Here is a 17083-nt window from a genome sequence, read left to right as displayed (position 1 = left end):
CTGTTTTGTTTCCTTGGCACTACTGTGGAGTCTTCTGGGCAGCGGATGGGGGAGCAGGGACTTTCCTCCAGTTATGTATGCCCCATATCCTTCCGCCTTCCCACAGGCTGATGTCTCCTCAGCCAGGGGTGAGCGTGGGGGCTGCATTATGGAGGCCGGAAGCCTTTGATGCCTGCAGGGAGCTGAAGCCAGATGTTTCCACTTAGCCACGTGGGGGATGCTCCTAGCTAGTGTCCCAAGAGTAGGGTGTGGGAACCCATGCTTTTGCCCTGGTAGAGGTCCCTGCCTGGGAATTTTTGTGGCTCAGGAGGGAAGCCCTTTGGTGTGGGTCCCATGTAGTATGCCTTCTGGCGGTTCCTGGCCTCCTGGACGGACCAGGAAGGGCCAAGGACAGTCCCCGAGGAAGCCTCCTTCGAATGTTTACTCGGGATCCTGGGAGGATGATAGCCTGGGGCATAGTGTTCCCATCTGATTTCTGACTGTTGCCTGGACAGGCAGGGCAGGAATCCTTTGCCTCGATTTGCCGCTGACTCAGGCTCTGAGAATAGCCCTGAGCTCAGTGGGGCCCGAGCCCCCTCCCTTGACTAGATCTGTCCCAGGCAAGTCCTGAGCTGCTGGCCTGATGATCCCCTTCCCATCTACCTGTGGCAGCCAGGAGCCAGTGGAGCTCAGAGCTGCCTGGTCCCCCTTCAGGCCCTGGCCCCACAAGGCGGGTGAGCAGGTAGACCCCTCTTCCTGTGTCTCCACCCCTTTTGCAGTCAGGTTCCCTGGGAGCCCAGGAAGGAAGTGGAAGTGAGGGGCCTGATTCTCTTGGGGGAGTGCCACTGGCAGTCAAGAACAGGATGTGGGGACAGAGGTCATTGAGAAATCACCCAGCATCAGCCTTGCAGTGGCCCCAAACAATCCTTGAATCCCTCCTGCCCTGCCCCGGTGCCTTTCCCTCATCTCTGCTGTCACCAGTTGTCAATTAGGAAATAACTATCGAGTACCCGCTAGAACCCAGAGCTGGAGGTCCCAGGTCATCCCCCTACTTTGAGAGAACCTGCTAGACAGTGCAGAACCCCGACAAGCCCACCCCTGGTGCTTATAGATGTGGCACACTGGGTCCAGGGAGTAAGTCTGAGCTCCTGGAAGATGGGGTTGATGTCTAAGCCCAGGCTTAGAAAGGTTCTGGGGGTGCTGAGCACTCCTGGATGTGATCTGGTCCCAACAGACCTTGCACACCAAGCCAGGGAATTTGATCTGTGCTCTGGAGACATTTTGAGGGAGGTGCCATGGAGGTTACGGGGAAGAAAAGTGACTTGGGCAGACTGAGGTTTAGCATGGGGACTCAGGCTGGATTTCTGTGGCACCCCAGGGAACTGTGCTATGGCAGAGCAGAGGTCACAGCCGTAGGAAGAGCTGGAGCGGGCTGCAGGGTACATAAGCAGGACAGTAGCCCCAGCAGCGCTGGGGTACCCCAAGGAGGGGTAGGTTGGAAGAAGATGACCTGCCTAGCTTTGGCCATAGTTGTGGTGAGAAATTTGGAGGTGTCCAAGACAGTAGGATGTGTGGGGCTGGAATTCTAAAAAGCCCCAGTTAAAGATGTGGTACCACCTGGCAGAGGTAGGGACTGAAGCCAGAGAAGGAGGTTTCGGGGGGAGCATGAGAAGAAGGACGGAGCTCCGGGACCCCACTCTTCAGATGGAAGGTGCTGGGCTCTGGAGCTGTGCCCTAGCCTGTGCACCTGCCAGGAGGTTGGAGTCAAGAGACTCAGATGGTCACATACCCGCTCGTGGCCTCAGGGGGCTCCTGTCTCACACATCGCCCCTGTGCTAGAGCCTCCCCAACAGCCTCTCCCAGCACCCTTTGAGGGACCCCCACACAGCAGGCAGCCCTTCCTTTCCAGGGCACATCATGGTCCTGCTACCCTCTCGGCAGGCCGTCCAGTCGCCCCTACAGGCTGGACCGCCATGTGTCTATGACCCTACGGTGAGCTCTCACCTCTGATGTGCAAGAAAGAGGTGGGGGGCTTGGGAGCAGGGGCTGCCTCCATAAGGAGATTGTGTCTGGTTCTCTGCTCTTCTCACCCAACAGACAGCTTTAAGGGCTGGGCTGGGGACACCATGACCTTGGAAAAAGTTCTGGACCCCATGGGTCACAGCCCTGTATCCTATGATGGGGGAGGGATCAGTGATAAAAGGGGCCATTCTGTAGCTTCAGCTATCTGGGCAATAGGAAAACAGGCAGCATGGATGGTCTTCATTGCCTCCAGCTCTGGCCATACCAGAGACCACCCCTCCCCACCCTGCACTGTCAACACCAGCCCAGATGGAGCCCAAGGAAGATGAAGAAGAGCTGTCCCCATCTCTTCCCCACTCAGCCTGTTGACCCAGGAGAGGCCCGGGGGGCCAGGATGTTGGAAGGGACTCTGGCAGTGGTGAGTGTAGACATACTTTCTGAGCTTCTCAGAAAGACACGCACATAAAAACACTCATGTCCTCAGGACAGCAGCGTTTGTGACCTGGAGATCTGTCAAAGAGGACTAAGTCACAAAAGCCACTTAGGGAAATGGGTGGGAAGTCAGGCTGGTTAAGGGGAGAGCAGTGGCACAAGGGTACTTATGAAGGTGGCAGTTGCAGGTGGGCCCTGAGAGAGGCAAGGAGAGGAGGGAGGGCCCGTGGTGACCTCTGGACCTGGTGGGGATGATGGGTAGAAGGGGGTCTTCAAGAAGAATAGAGTGAGGGAGGAGACTCCGGCAGGCCAGAAGGAGGACGAGTAGTTAGGGGGAACTCGGGGCCACCAGTGGGGGTGTAGGCAGGAAGGGGTGGATTCCTGAGAGCTGAGCTGTCACTGTGGGTGGTCCCACCCTGCACATATGGATAAGTCCCCCTCCGTGCAAACACAGCTGGATGGCATCTGCCTGGGACTGGTTCAGGGCATGGCAGGGGGTGTGGGGTGCTGGGATGGACACGTATGCATACGCACGACACTGATTCTCCCCTCCCGGCTTCCTCCTCCCAAGGTGGGGGGGGGGCGCATTTTGCAGCCTCAGTCCAGTGGTGCCTTGGTTTCCCTGGGATGAGCCCAGAGCCCCTCATTTGCTGGGGGCTGCTCCAGCTGTCAATGGCATTGGGGTGGGGCAAAAGAGATCCGAGACAGACAGGGATGGCTGAATCACAGGAGTGGCCGGCGGGACTCATGGCCTGAAGGCTTGTCTGGGCACCCCCATGGGGTGGGGGGTGAGTCATCTCCAGCTGCAGCCTCCCCCCACCACCATCCTGCCGTCTCTTCCATCCCCCATAACCTATCTAAATTCCTGCCTCCAGCGGTCATGACACTAGTCACTCTGACCTTAAAGCAGCCACAGCTTCTGACCCTGGGCAGGGTTGGAGGGTCAAGAACCTTCTGGGGGGAGTCCCGGAAGCCAAAGGAGGTGGGGGGCTTTACACTTTAGTAGAGTCAAGTTGTCTAACCAGGCAGGGGTAGTGGGGGCGCGGCCTCCGGGACGCTGGGTGGGGGGCGGGCCGCCTGGGACCCCGCCCCAGCTCCGCCCCCCGATCGGGGACTTTTCTCGGCTGTGGTGGCGGGACTGCAGCAACGGCTGGCGGCGGGAGCCGGTGGACGGGCAGGCAAGACCGGGACTGGGGTAGGGGTGCGCTGGGCTCCCACCGCGATAGCTGCGGGGGATGAGGGACAGAGACGGGGGGCTTGGCTGACCCTCTCCTCCATCCAGGATGAGGCTGCCGCTCCTGGTGGCCGCACTCTGCGCCGGGATCCTGGCAGGGGCGCTCTGCGCGCGGGCCCAGCACAGGGAGAGAGGTGGGCACCGCCGGGAGGGACTTCATTCGGGCGCTTCACCCTGTCACCCGTGGCCTTCATCTGGGACCCCTCCCACCCCCACAACCCTGCCTGCATCCCTGCTAACTCTCCCCAGACTCCCCAAACCCTCCGCTCCCCCTGCTGGTCTCCCAAACCTCATCCTATCCTGTTGGATCCCAAACTCTGGCTCCCCAAATGCAAGCTGGGTCACCCCCTCTTTGTCACTCCACGCTGGCCCCCCGAGGCCGACCTCAGTCCCAGATTCACACCCGTGGCCAGGCTTTCCCTTCTCTGCACACACCAGTCCCCAACAGAGTCTGCTCGGGGCTCCTCTGTCCCTCCCTCAGAGGCTCCCAGGGCCCAGCCAGCCCAAGCCGGTTTGCTTAGCCTCTGCGGCCTACTCCATCCTCCCCAACCCCTAATGCCAAGAGACCACAGTGCCTGGAGGGGTGGGTGGTCTCCAAGGAGAGAGCCTCACGGCTCCTCCCTGCCCTAGTGACCTGCACACGCCTTTACGCCGCCGACATCGTGTTCCTGCTCGACGGTTCTTCGTCCATCGGCCGAGGCAACTTCCGTGAAGTGCGAGGTTTCCTGGAGGGACTGGTGCTGCCCTTCTCGGGGGCGGCCAGCGCACAGGGCGTGCGTTTCGCTGCCGTGCAGTACAGCGATGATCCCCGGTGAGTGGTGGCCCCTGGAGCTGGGGACCCGGAACTCTCACCAGGATTCTCCCCCCACAGGAGCAGGGAGCCCAAAAACCCAAAGGCCAGGCTTTGGGGAACCCAGACCCCTCTTCCCCGAGCCACAACCTCCTCTGGAGACAGGCAAGGATCTCCTGGGTAGAGTCCTTACACCCGAGACACCTCTGGGCTGGTGTCCTGCCAAAGACAGCCCTGTGTGTTCTGGTCTGGAGATGGGGAGCTCAGGGGCCTCAGATGCCCCCTGCCTACTTACCGGACTGTCCCTATTTCAGCCTCCTGACGCCTTCGGCCTCTCCCCTCCTACAGGGCCTCCCTGCCTGGCCAACGGCCACCTCACTACAACCGGACCCTTACTCCCACAATTACTTAATTAACCAGACATCCTGCTCCCAGAGGCAGGGAGCCCCAAGGGTTCCAGCCCCAGGCAGGGCACAGAGGGGTACCAAAGGAGATTGTGACTGGCTTCAGAGGTGGAGGACAGGAGTCACAGAACCAAGAGGACCCTCAGGGGGACCTGATATTCGCAAACCTCACCCCAGAAGCCTCCTAGAAGCCAAGGCCGGAACAGGTCCTGGCCCCGAGCCTGTTGCCACTTTCCCTCCCTTGCACAGGACAGAGTTTGGCCTCGATGCGCTTGGCTCAGGGGGCGATGTGATCCGAGCCATCCGTGAGCTCAGCTACAAGGGGGGCAACACGCGCACGGGGGCTGCGATTCTCCACGTGGCTGACCACGTCTTCCTGCCCCAGCTGGCCCGACCTGATGTCCCCAAGGTGATCTCTTCCCCTACCCTGCCCCCCATGTTAGCTGGCTGAGGCACACTGACTGACCCCGTGCCCCTGCCCCAGGTCTGTATCCTCATCACAGACGGGAAGTCCCAGGATCTGGTGGACACAGCTGCCCAGCGGCTGAAGGGGCAGGGGGTCAAGCTGTTTGCCGTGGGTGAGTGCCAAACTGAGGTGACAACGCGAGCTGTGGCGGGGGCCAGTCAGAGGGCATGGGAACCCCTGAGCTCTGACTGGGCGTTCCCTCAGGGATCAAGAATGCTGACCCCGAGGAGCTGAGGCGAGTTGCCTCACAGCCCACCAGTGATTTCTTCTTCTTCGTCAACGACTTCAGTATCTTGAGGACCCTGCTGCCTCTTGTTTCCCGGAGAGTGTGCACAACTGCAGGGGGTGTGCCCGTGACCCTGCCCTGTGAGTTCCTGCCCACACTTGTGCCCTGAACTGGACCCCTGTCCCTGCCCCCCACCTGGGAGTGGTGATGCCATCCCATGTGCCCCTGACACCAGGCTGGGGGTACTGTCCTCCGATCCTGCCCTCAGGGTGCTGACCCTACCGCAGGGGCTCCTGACCTTTGACCCCAATGCTCCACTTTAAGTCTGACCCCTGATCCTCCTGCCTGGTTAACTGACTCCCTGCCCTTCCCAGCTGATGACTCGACCTCCGGTCCCCGAGACCTAGTGCTGTCTGAGGCAGGCAGTCAGTCCTTGAGAGTACAGTGGACCGCGGCCAGTGGCCCTGTGACTGGCTACAAGGTCCAGTATGCTCCTCTGACAGGGCTGGGGCAGCCACTGTCCAGTGAGCGGCGGGAGGTAAGGATGTCAGGGATGGCAGGTGGGGGGCTGGGGATTTGGCTGGGCAAGGTAAAGTGACCTCTGACCCTGGGCAGGTGAGCGTCTCCGCTGGTGAGACCAGCACACAGCTGCAGGGTCTCCGGCCACTGACCGAGTACCAAGTGACCGTGGTAGCCCTCTACGCCAATAGCATTGGGGAGGCCGTGAGTGGGACAGCCCGGACCAGTGAGCACTTCTGCTAACCTCCGACCCTAACCCCTGACCCCGCTCCCCTAACCGCCCAGTAACCCCTCCCCACCCCTGACTCTGCTAATGCCTGGTGCACCTTCCCCCAGCTGCCCTGGAGGGGCCGGAGCTGACCATCCACAACACCACGACCCACAGCCTCCTGGTGGCTTGGCGGAGCGTGCCGGGTGCCACTGGCTACCGTGTGACATGGCGGGTCCTCAGTGGTGAGTGAGGGAATCCCCGCACATCAGTCAGGATGGCAGGTTTCTGAATCTGTAAGGCACACTGACCACCCCTGCCGTGTCCCCCTGTGCCCTCCTGTGCCCTCCGTGTAGGCGGTGTCACACAGCAGCAGGAGCTGGGCCCCGGGCAGGGGTCAGTGTTGCTACGTGACCTGGAGCCTGGCACAGACTACGAGGTGACTGTAAGCAGCCTGCTCGGCCGGAGTGTCGGGGCGACCACCTCCCTGACTGCCCGTACCGGTGAGAGGGCCGGGGGCTTTCTTCGGGCAGGGCAGGCAGGCGGGCAGGGCACCGAGACCACTGACGTCCCATGTGCTCTGGGCAGATGCCTCTGTTGAACAGACCCTGCGCCCGGTCATCCTGGGCCCCACGTCCATTCTCGTTTCTTGGAACTTGGTACCTGAGGCCCGTGGCTACCGGCTGGAATGGCGGCGTGAGAGTGGTCTGTGCAGGGGAGAGGGGTGGGCGGGCAGGGTTGGGCTTGGCTTCAGCTGGCCTGACCCTGTCATCTTGCAGGCTTGGGGGCGCCGCAGAAGGTGGTGCTGCCCCCTGACGTGACCCGCTACCAGTTGGATGGGCTGCAGCCGGGCACCGAGTACCGCCTCACGCTCTACACACTGCTGGAGGGCCGTGAGGTGGCCACACCCGCCACCGTGGTCCCCACTGGTGAGGGCTCCATGGGCCTGGCCTTGTGACAGGGGAAGGGACGGGGAGGTGCGGGGGGGCCGGGCAGACTTTCATGCTGCACTCTCCAACAGGGCCAGAGCTGCCTGTGGGCCCTGTGACGGACCTACAGGCTACCGAGCTGCCCGGGCAGCGGGTGCGAGTGTCCTGGAGCCCAGTTCCCGGGGCCACCGAGTACCGCATTGCTGTGCGCAGTACCCACGGTGAGGGGGTCACAGCCACACCCACACACATTAAAGATCCAGCTGTTGGGGCCTGACTGCACCTTCACCCCATCTCTTTCTGCTTCCGGGTTTCTATAGCCTTCTCCATCCATCGCCCGAGGTGGCAACTGAGCCCAGATCTGTCGCTGGGTGTCTGCTCCCAGCCCTGCCTCAGCCCCTCTTCTCACCGGGGTCTGTCTCCACTCGCTGCCCCACATCCCTGGCTGCAGCTTTGCCCCCTTCTCCACAAGTACAAGCTCAGTCCCTGTCCTTTGGGGATTCTAGCTGGAACCACTGTCCATGCTGAGCTCTCAGCGCCTGTCCCCACCCAATACTGGCCCCTGTCACCCATGTCCCTGTCTATTGGTGACCTGTCAATTCCTTTTTTTTATTTTTAAGATTTTATTTATTTATTTGACAGAGAGAGAGGGAACACAAGCAGGGAGAAGTGGGAGAGGAGCTGAGCAAGGAGACCGATGTGGGCCTCGATCCCACAACCCTGGAATCATGACCTGAGCCAAAGGCAGATGCTTAATGACTGAGCCACTCAGGCACCCGACCTGTCAATTCCTATGACTGTCCAGTGACTTCTCTCATCCTACATTCCACATCCCTGTCCACAGACCTCTATCATCTTGGGTCTGCATTCATCACTGGTCCATTATCCTGTGTCACTGTCTGTCATTGACTGCCATCATCCCACATCTCTGTGTCTCACTGACCCCTGCCTGCCTACCCTGCCTTCTTAGGGGTTGAACGGACTCTGGTGCTTCCTGGAAGTCAGACAGCCTTTGAGTTGGATGATGTCCAGGCTGGGCTAAGCTACACTGTGCGGGTGTCTGCTCGGGTGGGCGCCCGCGAGGGGGGCGCCAGCATCCTCACGGTCCGCCGGGGTGAGTACTGCAGAAGGGCTGTGGGGGGACAGCTGCCTGGCTCACTGCAGTCCTGATTTTGACCTCTGACCTCTGTCTTTCACCCCCAGAACTGGAAACCCCACTTGCCATCCCAGGGCTACGAGTCGTGGCATCGGATGCTACACGAGTGAGGGTGGCCTGGGGCCCCGTTCCTGGAGCCAGTGGATTTCGGATTAGCTGGAGGACGGACAGTGGTCGGTGTGGAGTGTGTGGGAGGGTTATGGAGGAGAGGAACGGTCAGGGTATGGGGGATTGAGGAGGGAGGGAAGAGCCATGTCAACACTTTCCTCTGACCCTAGGTCCAGAGTCCAGCCAGACTTTGCCCCCAGAATCCACTTCCACAGATATTACAGGGCTACGGCCTGGCACATCCTACCAGGTGGCTTTGTCAGCACTGCGAGGAAGAGAGGAGGGTCCCCCTGCGGTCATCGTGATTCAAACTGGTCAGGGCCTGACCCAGCCCCTTGGCTATCTATCTCCAGTGCTCCTTTGGACCCCCATGCGCTCCCCTCTCAGACCCTTGCTTCGACCCAGATCAGTCACAGTCTCCCTCTTCAGATTCCTGCTGCCTTCTCCCTCAGAGTCCTGCTTTCCCCTTTGGCCTCCCTTGTCTCCTTTTAAGCGCCCCCTTCCTCAGACTCCTTTGCCTCTCCTCAAAGATCCCACACTCTTTGCCCTCAGATTTCCACTACCTCATCTCTCAGGCTCCTGTGGCCTTTTCTGCTCCACCTGACTCTCCTCTAAGACTTATGCTTATACCCCCTCACTGCTTCCTCTGACCCTGTTGTCTTCCCTGTCAGACCCTCTTCTCTCTCAGATTCCTATCACCTGCTTCACTCAGACTGCAACTGTCTCCTCTGTCAGAACCCCCACTTCTTCCCCCATCCGGCCCATTCACCACCTCCCCCATCAGATCCCTGTCTCCTTTTAGATTTCCATAGCCTTCCGGTAGATGGTCCCCCAATCCTCCCCCATCAGACCCTCCACTGTCTCCTCCATGAGACTCTCCATTGCCTCTCCCCCCAGACCCACTGGGCCCAGTGAGGACTGTCCATGTGACGCAGACCAGCAGCTCATCTGTCACCATCGCCTGGAGCAGGGTTCCTGGTGCCACAGGATACAGGATCTCCTGGCACTCAGGCCGTGGTGAGGACCAGGGGTTTTGGAGGGGACTGGAGGTTTTGGAGAGTCACGGGGATGGGTGCAGGTCTGGGTGGAATGGGGGATGGGGGTTAATTAGGGGTCCAGGTGGGGCATTGGGGGGGTAGAGTCTACCCAGCCCTGGAGCTGCCTCTGTTCCCACTCCCAGGTCCAGAAAAATCCCAGCTCGTTTCTGGAGAGGCCACGGTGGCTGAGCTGGATGGGCTGGAGCCAGATACTCAGTACACAGTGCGTGTGTGGGCCCGTGTGGCTGGTGTGGATGGGACCCCCACCTCCGTGCTTGTGAGGACAGGTGAGTGGATACTGACCAGCTGGCAAACATCTCATCAGCTACCCCAGCCCACTGTGTATTCTTGTCGGCTTCAGCTGCCCTCTCCATCACGGCTCGGTGACCTTTCTACATTGACTAAGTGTCCCTCCTCAGCGACCTCCTGGCCACCCCACCCTGCCCACTCTGGGGTACTGACCTCCTCCCTCTCAGAGGTTGCCTGCACTGACCTGTCCATACTAACCTCACACTGACCTTCAGACCTCCTTGCACGGACCATGTTGGCATTCCCACCCTGTTCTCCTCCAGCCATCCAGTGGCCTCTGGCCCCTTACCCTGCCTCTGCCCCCAGACCCTGAGCCCGTGGGCAGTGTGTCCAAGCTGCAGATCCTCAATGCTTCCAGTGATGTTCTGCGGGTCACCTGGGTAGGGATCCCTGGAGCCACAGCCTACAGACTGGCCTGGGGCCGCAGCGAGGGTATGTTTCCCTGACCCGCCCTTGTCCCTCCGGCTGGGACTGCCCTCTCTGGTAAGCCACCCCCACCCCGACTGTTGCCCCATGTTTGCCTGCCTAGGTGGCCCCACGAGACAGCAGGTACTCCCAGGAAACACGGACTCCGCAGAAATACGGGGCCTCGAAGGCGGAGTCAGCTACTCGGTGCGAGTGACCGCACTGGTCGGAGACCGCGAGGGCGCGCCAGTCTCCATTGTCGTCACTACACGTAGGCGGAGCTCGGGCTGGGGCTCCAGGATTGGTGGCGTGGACGGCTTGGGGGCGGGGTTTGTGCACGGCGGGGTTCGAGGAGGGAGAGGGATGAAGCCTCGGATAGGCAGAGGAGCCGGTGGGGGCGGTGCGCGTTCCAGGATTGGTCTGGCATTGGCTCAGGAGCTAGTGGAGGCGGAGCCTCCCTGATGCCGGGGCTTTCTCTGTAGCGCCTGAGGCTCCGCCAGCACTGGAGACCCTTCGCATTGTGCAGCGAGGGGAGCACTCGCTGAGGTTGCGCTGGCACCCGGTGCCCGGGGCACAGGGCTTTCGTCTGCGTTGGCGACCCGAGGGTGAGAGCTGTCCCCGGGTGCGGGGGCGGACTCAGGGACCAGAGGGGGCGGGGCTGGGGGCGGGGTTGGCGAGTTAGGCGAGGTCCGTGAGTAGGCAGGGTCTGTGGTTTGCTGGATCAGTGACAGTGCGCGGAATCAGTCAATCCGGTGGGTGGGATCAATAAAGGTCGGTCGTGCAGGGTCGGTAAAGTGAACAGGGTCAGCGAGAATGGGGAAGATCAATTAGGAGAGTGGATCTGGTCGGCAGGGTCAGTCGGTGAGGTGGGCAAGTTCATTAATGCTGGTCTGCAGCATCCTTCCACGTGTTTTGGGTCCTCACTCTCATGCCTGCCCCAGGTGGCCAGGAACAATCCCGGGTCCTGGGGCCCGATCTCAGCAGCTATGAACTGGATGGGTTAGAACCAGCCACCCAATATCGCATATGGCTGAGTGTTTTGGGGTCAGCTGGAGAAGGGCCCCCCACGGAAGTGACTGCACACACTGGTGAGCCCAGAGAGTCCACTCCTCCCTGGTGTGAGCTTTCCCCCACTGATGACTCACCCTGGTTTCCTGCACCCCATGACCCTTAGTGACCGTCCTGTAGCCCTCCTACCACTCTTGCCCCTGGGGTGACCCCCAGCATGATCTCCCATGACATTTCTTTCACTAACCCAAGAACCTCCTCAGATGATCTCTCCCCTTTGGGATCTCAAGACATAGACTCTGATCCCTGGTCTTTGATACCTTTTTCAGAGTCACCCCGTGTCCCAAGAACTGAACTGCGTGTGGTGGACACTTCAGTCGACTCAGTGACCCTGGCCTGGACTCCAGTGTCTGGAGTATCTAGCTACATCCTGTCCTGGCGGCCACTCAGACGCCCTGGCCAAGGTGAAGTGGAGGCCAGGTTTGGGATAGGCTGGCAGTTGGGGCTCCACAGGAGGCCTCCCGTTTAACCAGGTTTTATCCTCTGCAGACATCCCTGGGGCCTCGCAGACACTTCCAGGGATCTCGAGCTCCCAGCAGGTGACGGGGCTAGAGCCTGGCCTCTCCTACATCTTCTCGCTGATACCCATCCGGGAGGGAGTACGGGGTCCTGAGGCCTCTGTCACACAGATCCCAGGTATGATAGGCACGGTGGGAGGGGCCTAAGGGTGTAGCCAGATGGGCCAGACACTTCAGTAACTCAGCCCCCTTCCTGCAGTGTGTGTGCATGGCCTGATGGATGTAGTGTTCCTGCTGCACGCCACTCAGGACAATGCTCATCGTGCGGAGGCTGCAAAGCAAGCCCTGGAGCGTCTGGTGTCTGCACTTGGGCCTCTCGGGCCACAGGCAGTGCAGGTTTGGCCCCAGAGACAGCAAGACCCCTTCTGATCCCAGCCCTTCCCCCACCCAGGCTTCACAGCAACTATCACTAGGCCCCTCTACCAGTGATCCAGGCTGTATCCCAGCCCTCCCCAGGCTCCAGATCTCCCCTTCTGCTGCTTGGCTCCTTATCCTACCTACCATCACTGCTGACTCCCCCAAGTTCAGGTGTAGTCCCACACCCTGAGCTCTGTATCTCCCCCCATAGGCCCTGTCATTCTTTTTTTGTTTTTTTCAAGATTTTATTTATTTATTTGATAGAGATCACAAGTAGTCAGAGAGACAGGTAGAGAGAGAGGAGAAAGCAGGTTCCCCGCTGAGCAGAGAGTCTGATGCAAGGCTCAGTCCCAGGACCCTGAGAACATGACCTGAGCTGAAGGCAGAGGCTTTAACCCACTGAACCACCCAGGCACCCCCAGGCCCTGTCATTCTTGCTTTGCCATCCTCCCCAGGCTTGTGTACCCCTCCCACCCCAGGTTGGCCTCCTGTCCTACAGTCATCGGCCCTCCCCACTGTTCCCGCTGAATAGCTCCTATGATCCTGGTGTCATCCTGCAGAAAATCCGCAGCATCCCCTACGTGGACCCAAGTGGGAACAACCTGGGTAAGGAACTACACTGGACGTGGACTCTGGGGGCTTCCCCGCGGGGAGCTGGTGGCCCCTGGCTTCTGACATGTTCTTTCTCCCAGGCACTGCTGTGGTCACTGCTCACAGGCATCTGTTAGCCGCGGATGCTCCCGGGCGCCGCCAGCACGTACCAGGGGTAATGGTTTTGCTAGTCGATGAACCCTTGAGAGGTGACATCTTCAACCCTATCCGTGAGGCCCAGGCTGCTGGTGAGGAGGAGGGCCAGTGGGGATGGGGCCTGGGGACGGCCTGGCTCTGGCTCAGTGGTCATGCAGACTGGACCCCTCCTTAGGGCTCAAAGTGATGATTCTGGGCCAAGCCGGAGCTGACCCAGAACAGTTGCGTCGCTTGGTACCGGGCGTGGACCCTGTCCAGACTTTCTTTGCTATGGATGATGGTCCAAGTTTGGAGCGGGCAGTCAGTAGTCTGGCAACATCCTTGTGTCAGATAGGCTCGGCCACCCAGGTTTGCAAGGGGCCTCCGGGGGAGGGGTTGTTGGCAGGGGAGAGGGGGCCTGGGGATCCTTGTAGAAGAGCCTGGCCTCCAGGAGATCTTATATCCACAGCCACAGCCAGAACCTTGCACGGTGCATTGTCCAAAGGTAAATGTCCAGGGTTGAGAGGGTGGGTGAGGGCCACACCTGGGGCCGGCCCCTCTGACCCTCATTGGACATATCTTTCCCCAGGGCCAGAAGGGGGAACCTGGAGAGAGGGTGAGTGACCCTAGTTAGAGGCAGAGAATAGTTGGGGGTCAGTGGGGCTGGGGGAAGGCTGGTGGTACAGAGCTCACTGATCACCCTTTCTAGGGCCTGAAAGGACAAGCTGGGCCTCCTGGCCCCCCCGGCCTTCCGGTGAGTGCCTCCCCACACCTGTCCTCTGCTCCCTGACTGGCACACAGGCTCCTTACCTGCTTTCTCCTCTCAGGGCAGGATTGGTGTTCCTGGCCCCCAAGGGCCCCCAGGGAGTGCTGCTGCAAAGGGTGACAGGGTGAGTGGAAACCACTGAGGTTCCCCTGAGACACTCCTGCAAGTGTCCTCTGGGTTTTTAAAAGAAAGAAAGAACAGGGGTAGAACCACAAGGGTATTCCCAGAAGCCGAAGTGGACGTTGTAAACCGCACCAGAGACTTCAGGAAAGGGCCTAAAGCACAACAGCCAGGGGAGTTTTGAGATTTCCCCCAGAGAGCCTGGGTGTAAGTTCTAAATCCCAGAGGCAGGGAAGGCCCTCTGCCTCGTCACTGCCCTTGTGCCCAGGATGAGGCCCCGTTGAGCTCAGAAGGGTGGCTTCTGTGCCCCACTGCTCCGCCCCAGGAACACTTGGGGACCTGTGGGGTTCTGGGCTCCTCCAGCAAACCAGGGGCATGAGGGAGGGCCCCTTCCTGCCCTGACCTCTTTGCCTCCTTAGGGCTTCCCTGGGGCAGAGGGCCCTCCAGGCAGCCCTGGCCTCCCTGGGACTCTGGGAAGCCCTGGCTCAAAGGTAAGCAAGCCTTGCCCTTGCAGGTCCCACGTTGGGACAGGCTCTTTGCTTGAGTGGGTGGTGGGTGTCTGACTGTCCTGACCGCTTCTATTAACAGGGTTCCCCAGGGTGGCCTGGTCCTCGCGGAGAACCAGTAAGTTGTCTTCCCTTCTTTGCTCATCCAGTGTCTTCCCAGAGTCCTTTCTGCGGGGTGGGGGGCTGTGGGGATGTGCAGCGTCGGAGCGCTGGTGCCCAGGCGTCACCCTTTGCTCTATTTTGTCCTCAGGGAGAGCGAGGACCTCGAGGCCCGAAGGGGGAACCGGTAGGTGCAGGGGGGAGGGAGGGAGCCAGGTGGCCCAGGGAGGAGCAGGCTGGACACTGTGCAGGGCCTCCCGCATGATAAGGGATAGCTGAGGCCCCTCGAGGGGCTTCTCCCACCTCAAGGCTCCTGTACCCTGAATCCTGTCCACTGCTTTCTGTCCTGCAGGGAGAGCCTGGACGAGTCACTGGAGGCGATGGCCCAGGACTTCCTGGGCAGAAAGGGGACCGTGGACCTCCAGTAAGTTCCAGGACGTGAGGTGGCAAGTGATATGTGGTGGGGGACCAACGGAAGGCAGGGTGGGGGCAGGGGTCCGTGGGGGCATACTTTACACTTTATCTCTTCCATCAGGGCCTTCCTGGATCCCGTGGCCCACTGGGGGACCCAGGACCCCAGGGGCTTCCAGGACTTCCTGGAACAGCTGTGAAGGTGACAACATGACCCCTGTATGGTTTCATGACCTCCGTGTGCTCTAGTGATCTAGTGACCCCATTTGAACCCTACTAGTCACTCTTACTCCATGTAACCCTTAGCATCCCATGACTCCTCAGTGCCCCCATGACCTTCGTGATCCGATTTGTCCCTGACCTTCACCTTTCCCCTTACATTGGGGAGTGGAGCTGTAGTCCAGGGTCATGGGGCCTTGATCTGTCTTTCAGGGTGACAAAGGCGATCGTGGGGAGCGGGTAAGTGAGTGGCAAAGTGTCCTGGGGGTGGCTTGGTATTTGGTTCTCCTTGGTCATCTCCTCACCTGCTGTTCTGTCTCAGGGCCCTCCAGGACCAGGTGATGGCGGCACTGGTCCAGGCGAGCCTGGGCTGCCGGTAAGGGAGCCCTGAGGCTCTGCTGGGGAGCTTGGGGCCATGCTCAGGGGTGTGGATCCTGGGGCTGGGGCTCCACTGGGCAGTGGCGGGGGATGCTAGGCCTCACAGTTTGGGGCTCACATTTTTATCCACTTTCTCCTAGGGTCTTCCTGGAAACCCCGGACCCCAAGGCCCAGTTGGCCCCTCCGGAGAGAAAGGAGAAAAAGTAGGAAGCCTGACCCCTTAGTGTCCCAGTTCTGAGGTGGGGGCGGGGGCAGGGGCAGGGGCAGGGTCTTCTACTCATCTGTTTCTCCTTCAGGGTGACTGTGAGGACGGAGCCCCAGGTCTGCCAGGACAACCTGGGAGCCCGGGTGAGCGGGTGAGTGTAGGGGCAAGGGTTCTGAGGGGCGGCCCCAGCTGCCTTGGCCTCCCACCCTCTACGCTCTCCTTATGCCCAAACCCAAATCTCTGAACCCCTCCTAGGGCCTACGAGGACCTCCTGGAGACATTGGCCCCAAAGTAAGTGCCATTTTGGGGGTCAGGTGTGGAAGGTGACACACTGGGTGGGACTGCTGTAGGTCTGGGGGCAGTGTGGGGGTGTCAGGAGAAGAGGATTCTCACCAGGTCAGAGGCTGTGGCTTCCAGGGCAGGATGGCTAGAGGTTGAGACACCTTCTCTGGGGTTTGACAGTCAAGGCACCCTCCCTGTCTCCCCTTAGGGTGACAGAGGACTGAAAGGGGCTGAGGGTGAGGCCGGAGAGAAGGTGAGTGCACCCCAGGGGTCTCTCTGGGCCCCAGAGGGTCTGGGGTCAGCTCTGAGTTGTCCTGTTCCATCAGGGTGAACGTGGATCCCCCGGCCCAGTGGGACCCCAGGTGAGCCCTCTGACCCCAAAGCCAGTGCCCAGCTGACTCGAGTTCTGTGCCCCTTCCTGCTTCTGACTTCTCAGCCTAGACTCCCCCTGCCCCTCCACCTCTGCTCACGTAATTGCTGCTCATGCAGGCTCTAACTCTCAACCCCTGGGACCTGCTTTGAACTTCTTGACTCTACTGAACTGACCTTGACTTCCACTGACGCGGTCTCTGTCGTCCCGCTGAGTTCGACCCCTGCCACCTGAATCCTGGCCTTTCGCACCCTCTCTCCAGCACCCTTGTAGTCTCTAGCCCTTGTTTGCCATGATCTCCCGCCCTCACCCCCTGGACCAGCATGTCCACTCTTCTTCCCCAGGGGCTGCCTGGAGTGGCTGGACGTCCTGGACCTGAGGGGCCCGAAGTAAGTCTGTGACCGTGGTGGGACTGGGAGAGCGCTTTTCACACGTTCCTCCCACTCTGGCTTCACACTTTTTCCACATGCAGGGGCCACCAGGACCCGCTGGCCGCCGAGGAGAGAAGGTGGGTCATTGCCTGGGGACTGGTCCTCTCCCCACCCTCCCACCCGTGCTCCATACTCCGGATTTTGGCAGGTGGGACACTGGGAATGTAGATTCCTAGGTGGGTCTCTGACCCATCCTCGCCTCTGTCCTTTTTCCACAGGGGGAGCCTGGTCGCCCTGGGGACCCTGGAGTGGTGAGCAAAGGGAGGGCGGGACTTTGGGCACAGCTCCTTGCACACTGGCCTGTGTGTAGACCAGTGTTCCAGGCCAGGACCCTGCAACCTCGGAGCCCTGGGCAGGCTAAGAGCTTTGTGACTCTCCTTATGCTTTAACACACCTTCTGACT

The 17083-nt window shown here is 60.3% G+C and overlaps 1 protein-coding gene across 1 annotated transcript in view; it reads left to right on the top strand.

Annotated features, from left to right (window-relative positions):
* Positions 1–3716: 3716 nt before the first annotated feature.
* The window catches only part of COL7A1 (collagen type VII alpha 1 chain), a 31545-nt gene continuing 18178 nt past the window's right edge, over positions 3717–17083 (top strand). The window contains exons 1-46 of the mRNA XM_032867967.1: positions 3717–3801; positions 4298–4478; positions 5111–5270; positions 5346–5439; positions 5532–5693; positions 5928–6091; positions 6169–6298; positions 6409–6525; positions 6637–6783; positions 6869–6985; positions 7060–7209; positions 7302–7430; positions 8180–8323; positions 8413–8538; positions 8644–8787; positions 9371–9490; positions 9654–9797; positions 10126–10251; positions 10349–10495; positions 10707–10829; positions 11166–11312; positions 11562–11696; positions 11782–11928; positions 12010–12146; positions 12647–12773; positions 12860–13006; positions 13090–13262; positions 13363–13398; positions 13483–13509; positions 13603–13647; positions 13721–13783; positions 14199–14270; positions 14368–14403; positions 14536–14571; positions 14737–14808; positions 14920–14997; positions 15228–15254; positions 15337–15390; positions 15533–15595; positions 15689–15748; positions 15853–15888; positions 16088–16132; positions 16206–16241; positions 16594–16638; positions 16722–16757; positions 16899–16931. Of these exons, the coding sequence (XP_032723858.1) occupies positions 3717–3801; positions 4298–4478; positions 5111–5270; positions 5346–5439; positions 5532–5693; positions 5928–6091; positions 6169–6298; positions 6409–6525; positions 6637–6783; positions 6869–6985; positions 7060–7209; positions 7302–7430; positions 8180–8323; positions 8413–8538; positions 8644–8787; positions 9371–9490; positions 9654–9797; positions 10126–10251; positions 10349–10495; positions 10707–10829; positions 11166–11312; positions 11562–11696; positions 11782–11928; positions 12010–12146; positions 12647–12773; positions 12860–13006; positions 13090–13262; positions 13363–13398; positions 13483–13509; positions 13603–13647; positions 13721–13783; positions 14199–14270; positions 14368–14403; positions 14536–14571; positions 14737–14808; positions 14920–14997; positions 15228–15254; positions 15337–15390; positions 15533–15595; positions 15689–15748; positions 15853–15888; positions 16088–16132; positions 16206–16241; positions 16594–16638; positions 16722–16757; positions 16899–16931 (4623 nt within the window). The remainder of the gene's footprint in view (positions 3802–4297; positions 4479–5110; positions 5271–5345; positions 5440–5531; positions 5694–5927; positions 6092–6168; positions 6299–6408; positions 6526–6636; positions 6784–6868; positions 6986–7059; positions 7210–7301; positions 7431–8179; positions 8324–8412; positions 8539–8643; positions 8788–9370; positions 9491–9653; positions 9798–10125; positions 10252–10348; positions 10496–10706; positions 10830–11165; positions 11313–11561; positions 11697–11781; positions 11929–12009; positions 12147–12646; positions 12774–12859; positions 13007–13089; positions 13263–13362; positions 13399–13482; positions 13510–13602; positions 13648–13720; positions 13784–14198; positions 14271–14367; positions 14404–14535; positions 14572–14736; positions 14809–14919; positions 14998–15227; positions 15255–15336; positions 15391–15532; positions 15596–15688; positions 15749–15852; positions 15889–16087; positions 16133–16205; positions 16242–16593; positions 16639–16721; positions 16758–16898; positions 16932–17083) is intronic.

Source organism: Lontra canadensis, unplaced genomic scaffold, assembly GCF_010015895.1.
Source record: "Lontra canadensis isolate GAN:19392208 unplaced genomic scaffold, GSC_riverotter_1.0 scaffold35, whole genome shotgun sequence".
NCBI lineage: Eukaryota > Metazoa > Chordata > Mammalia > Carnivora > Mustelidae > Lontra > Lontra canadensis.
Note: the sequence above shows the minus strand (reverse complement) of the source record. Positions and strands in the feature narration are given on the sequence as shown.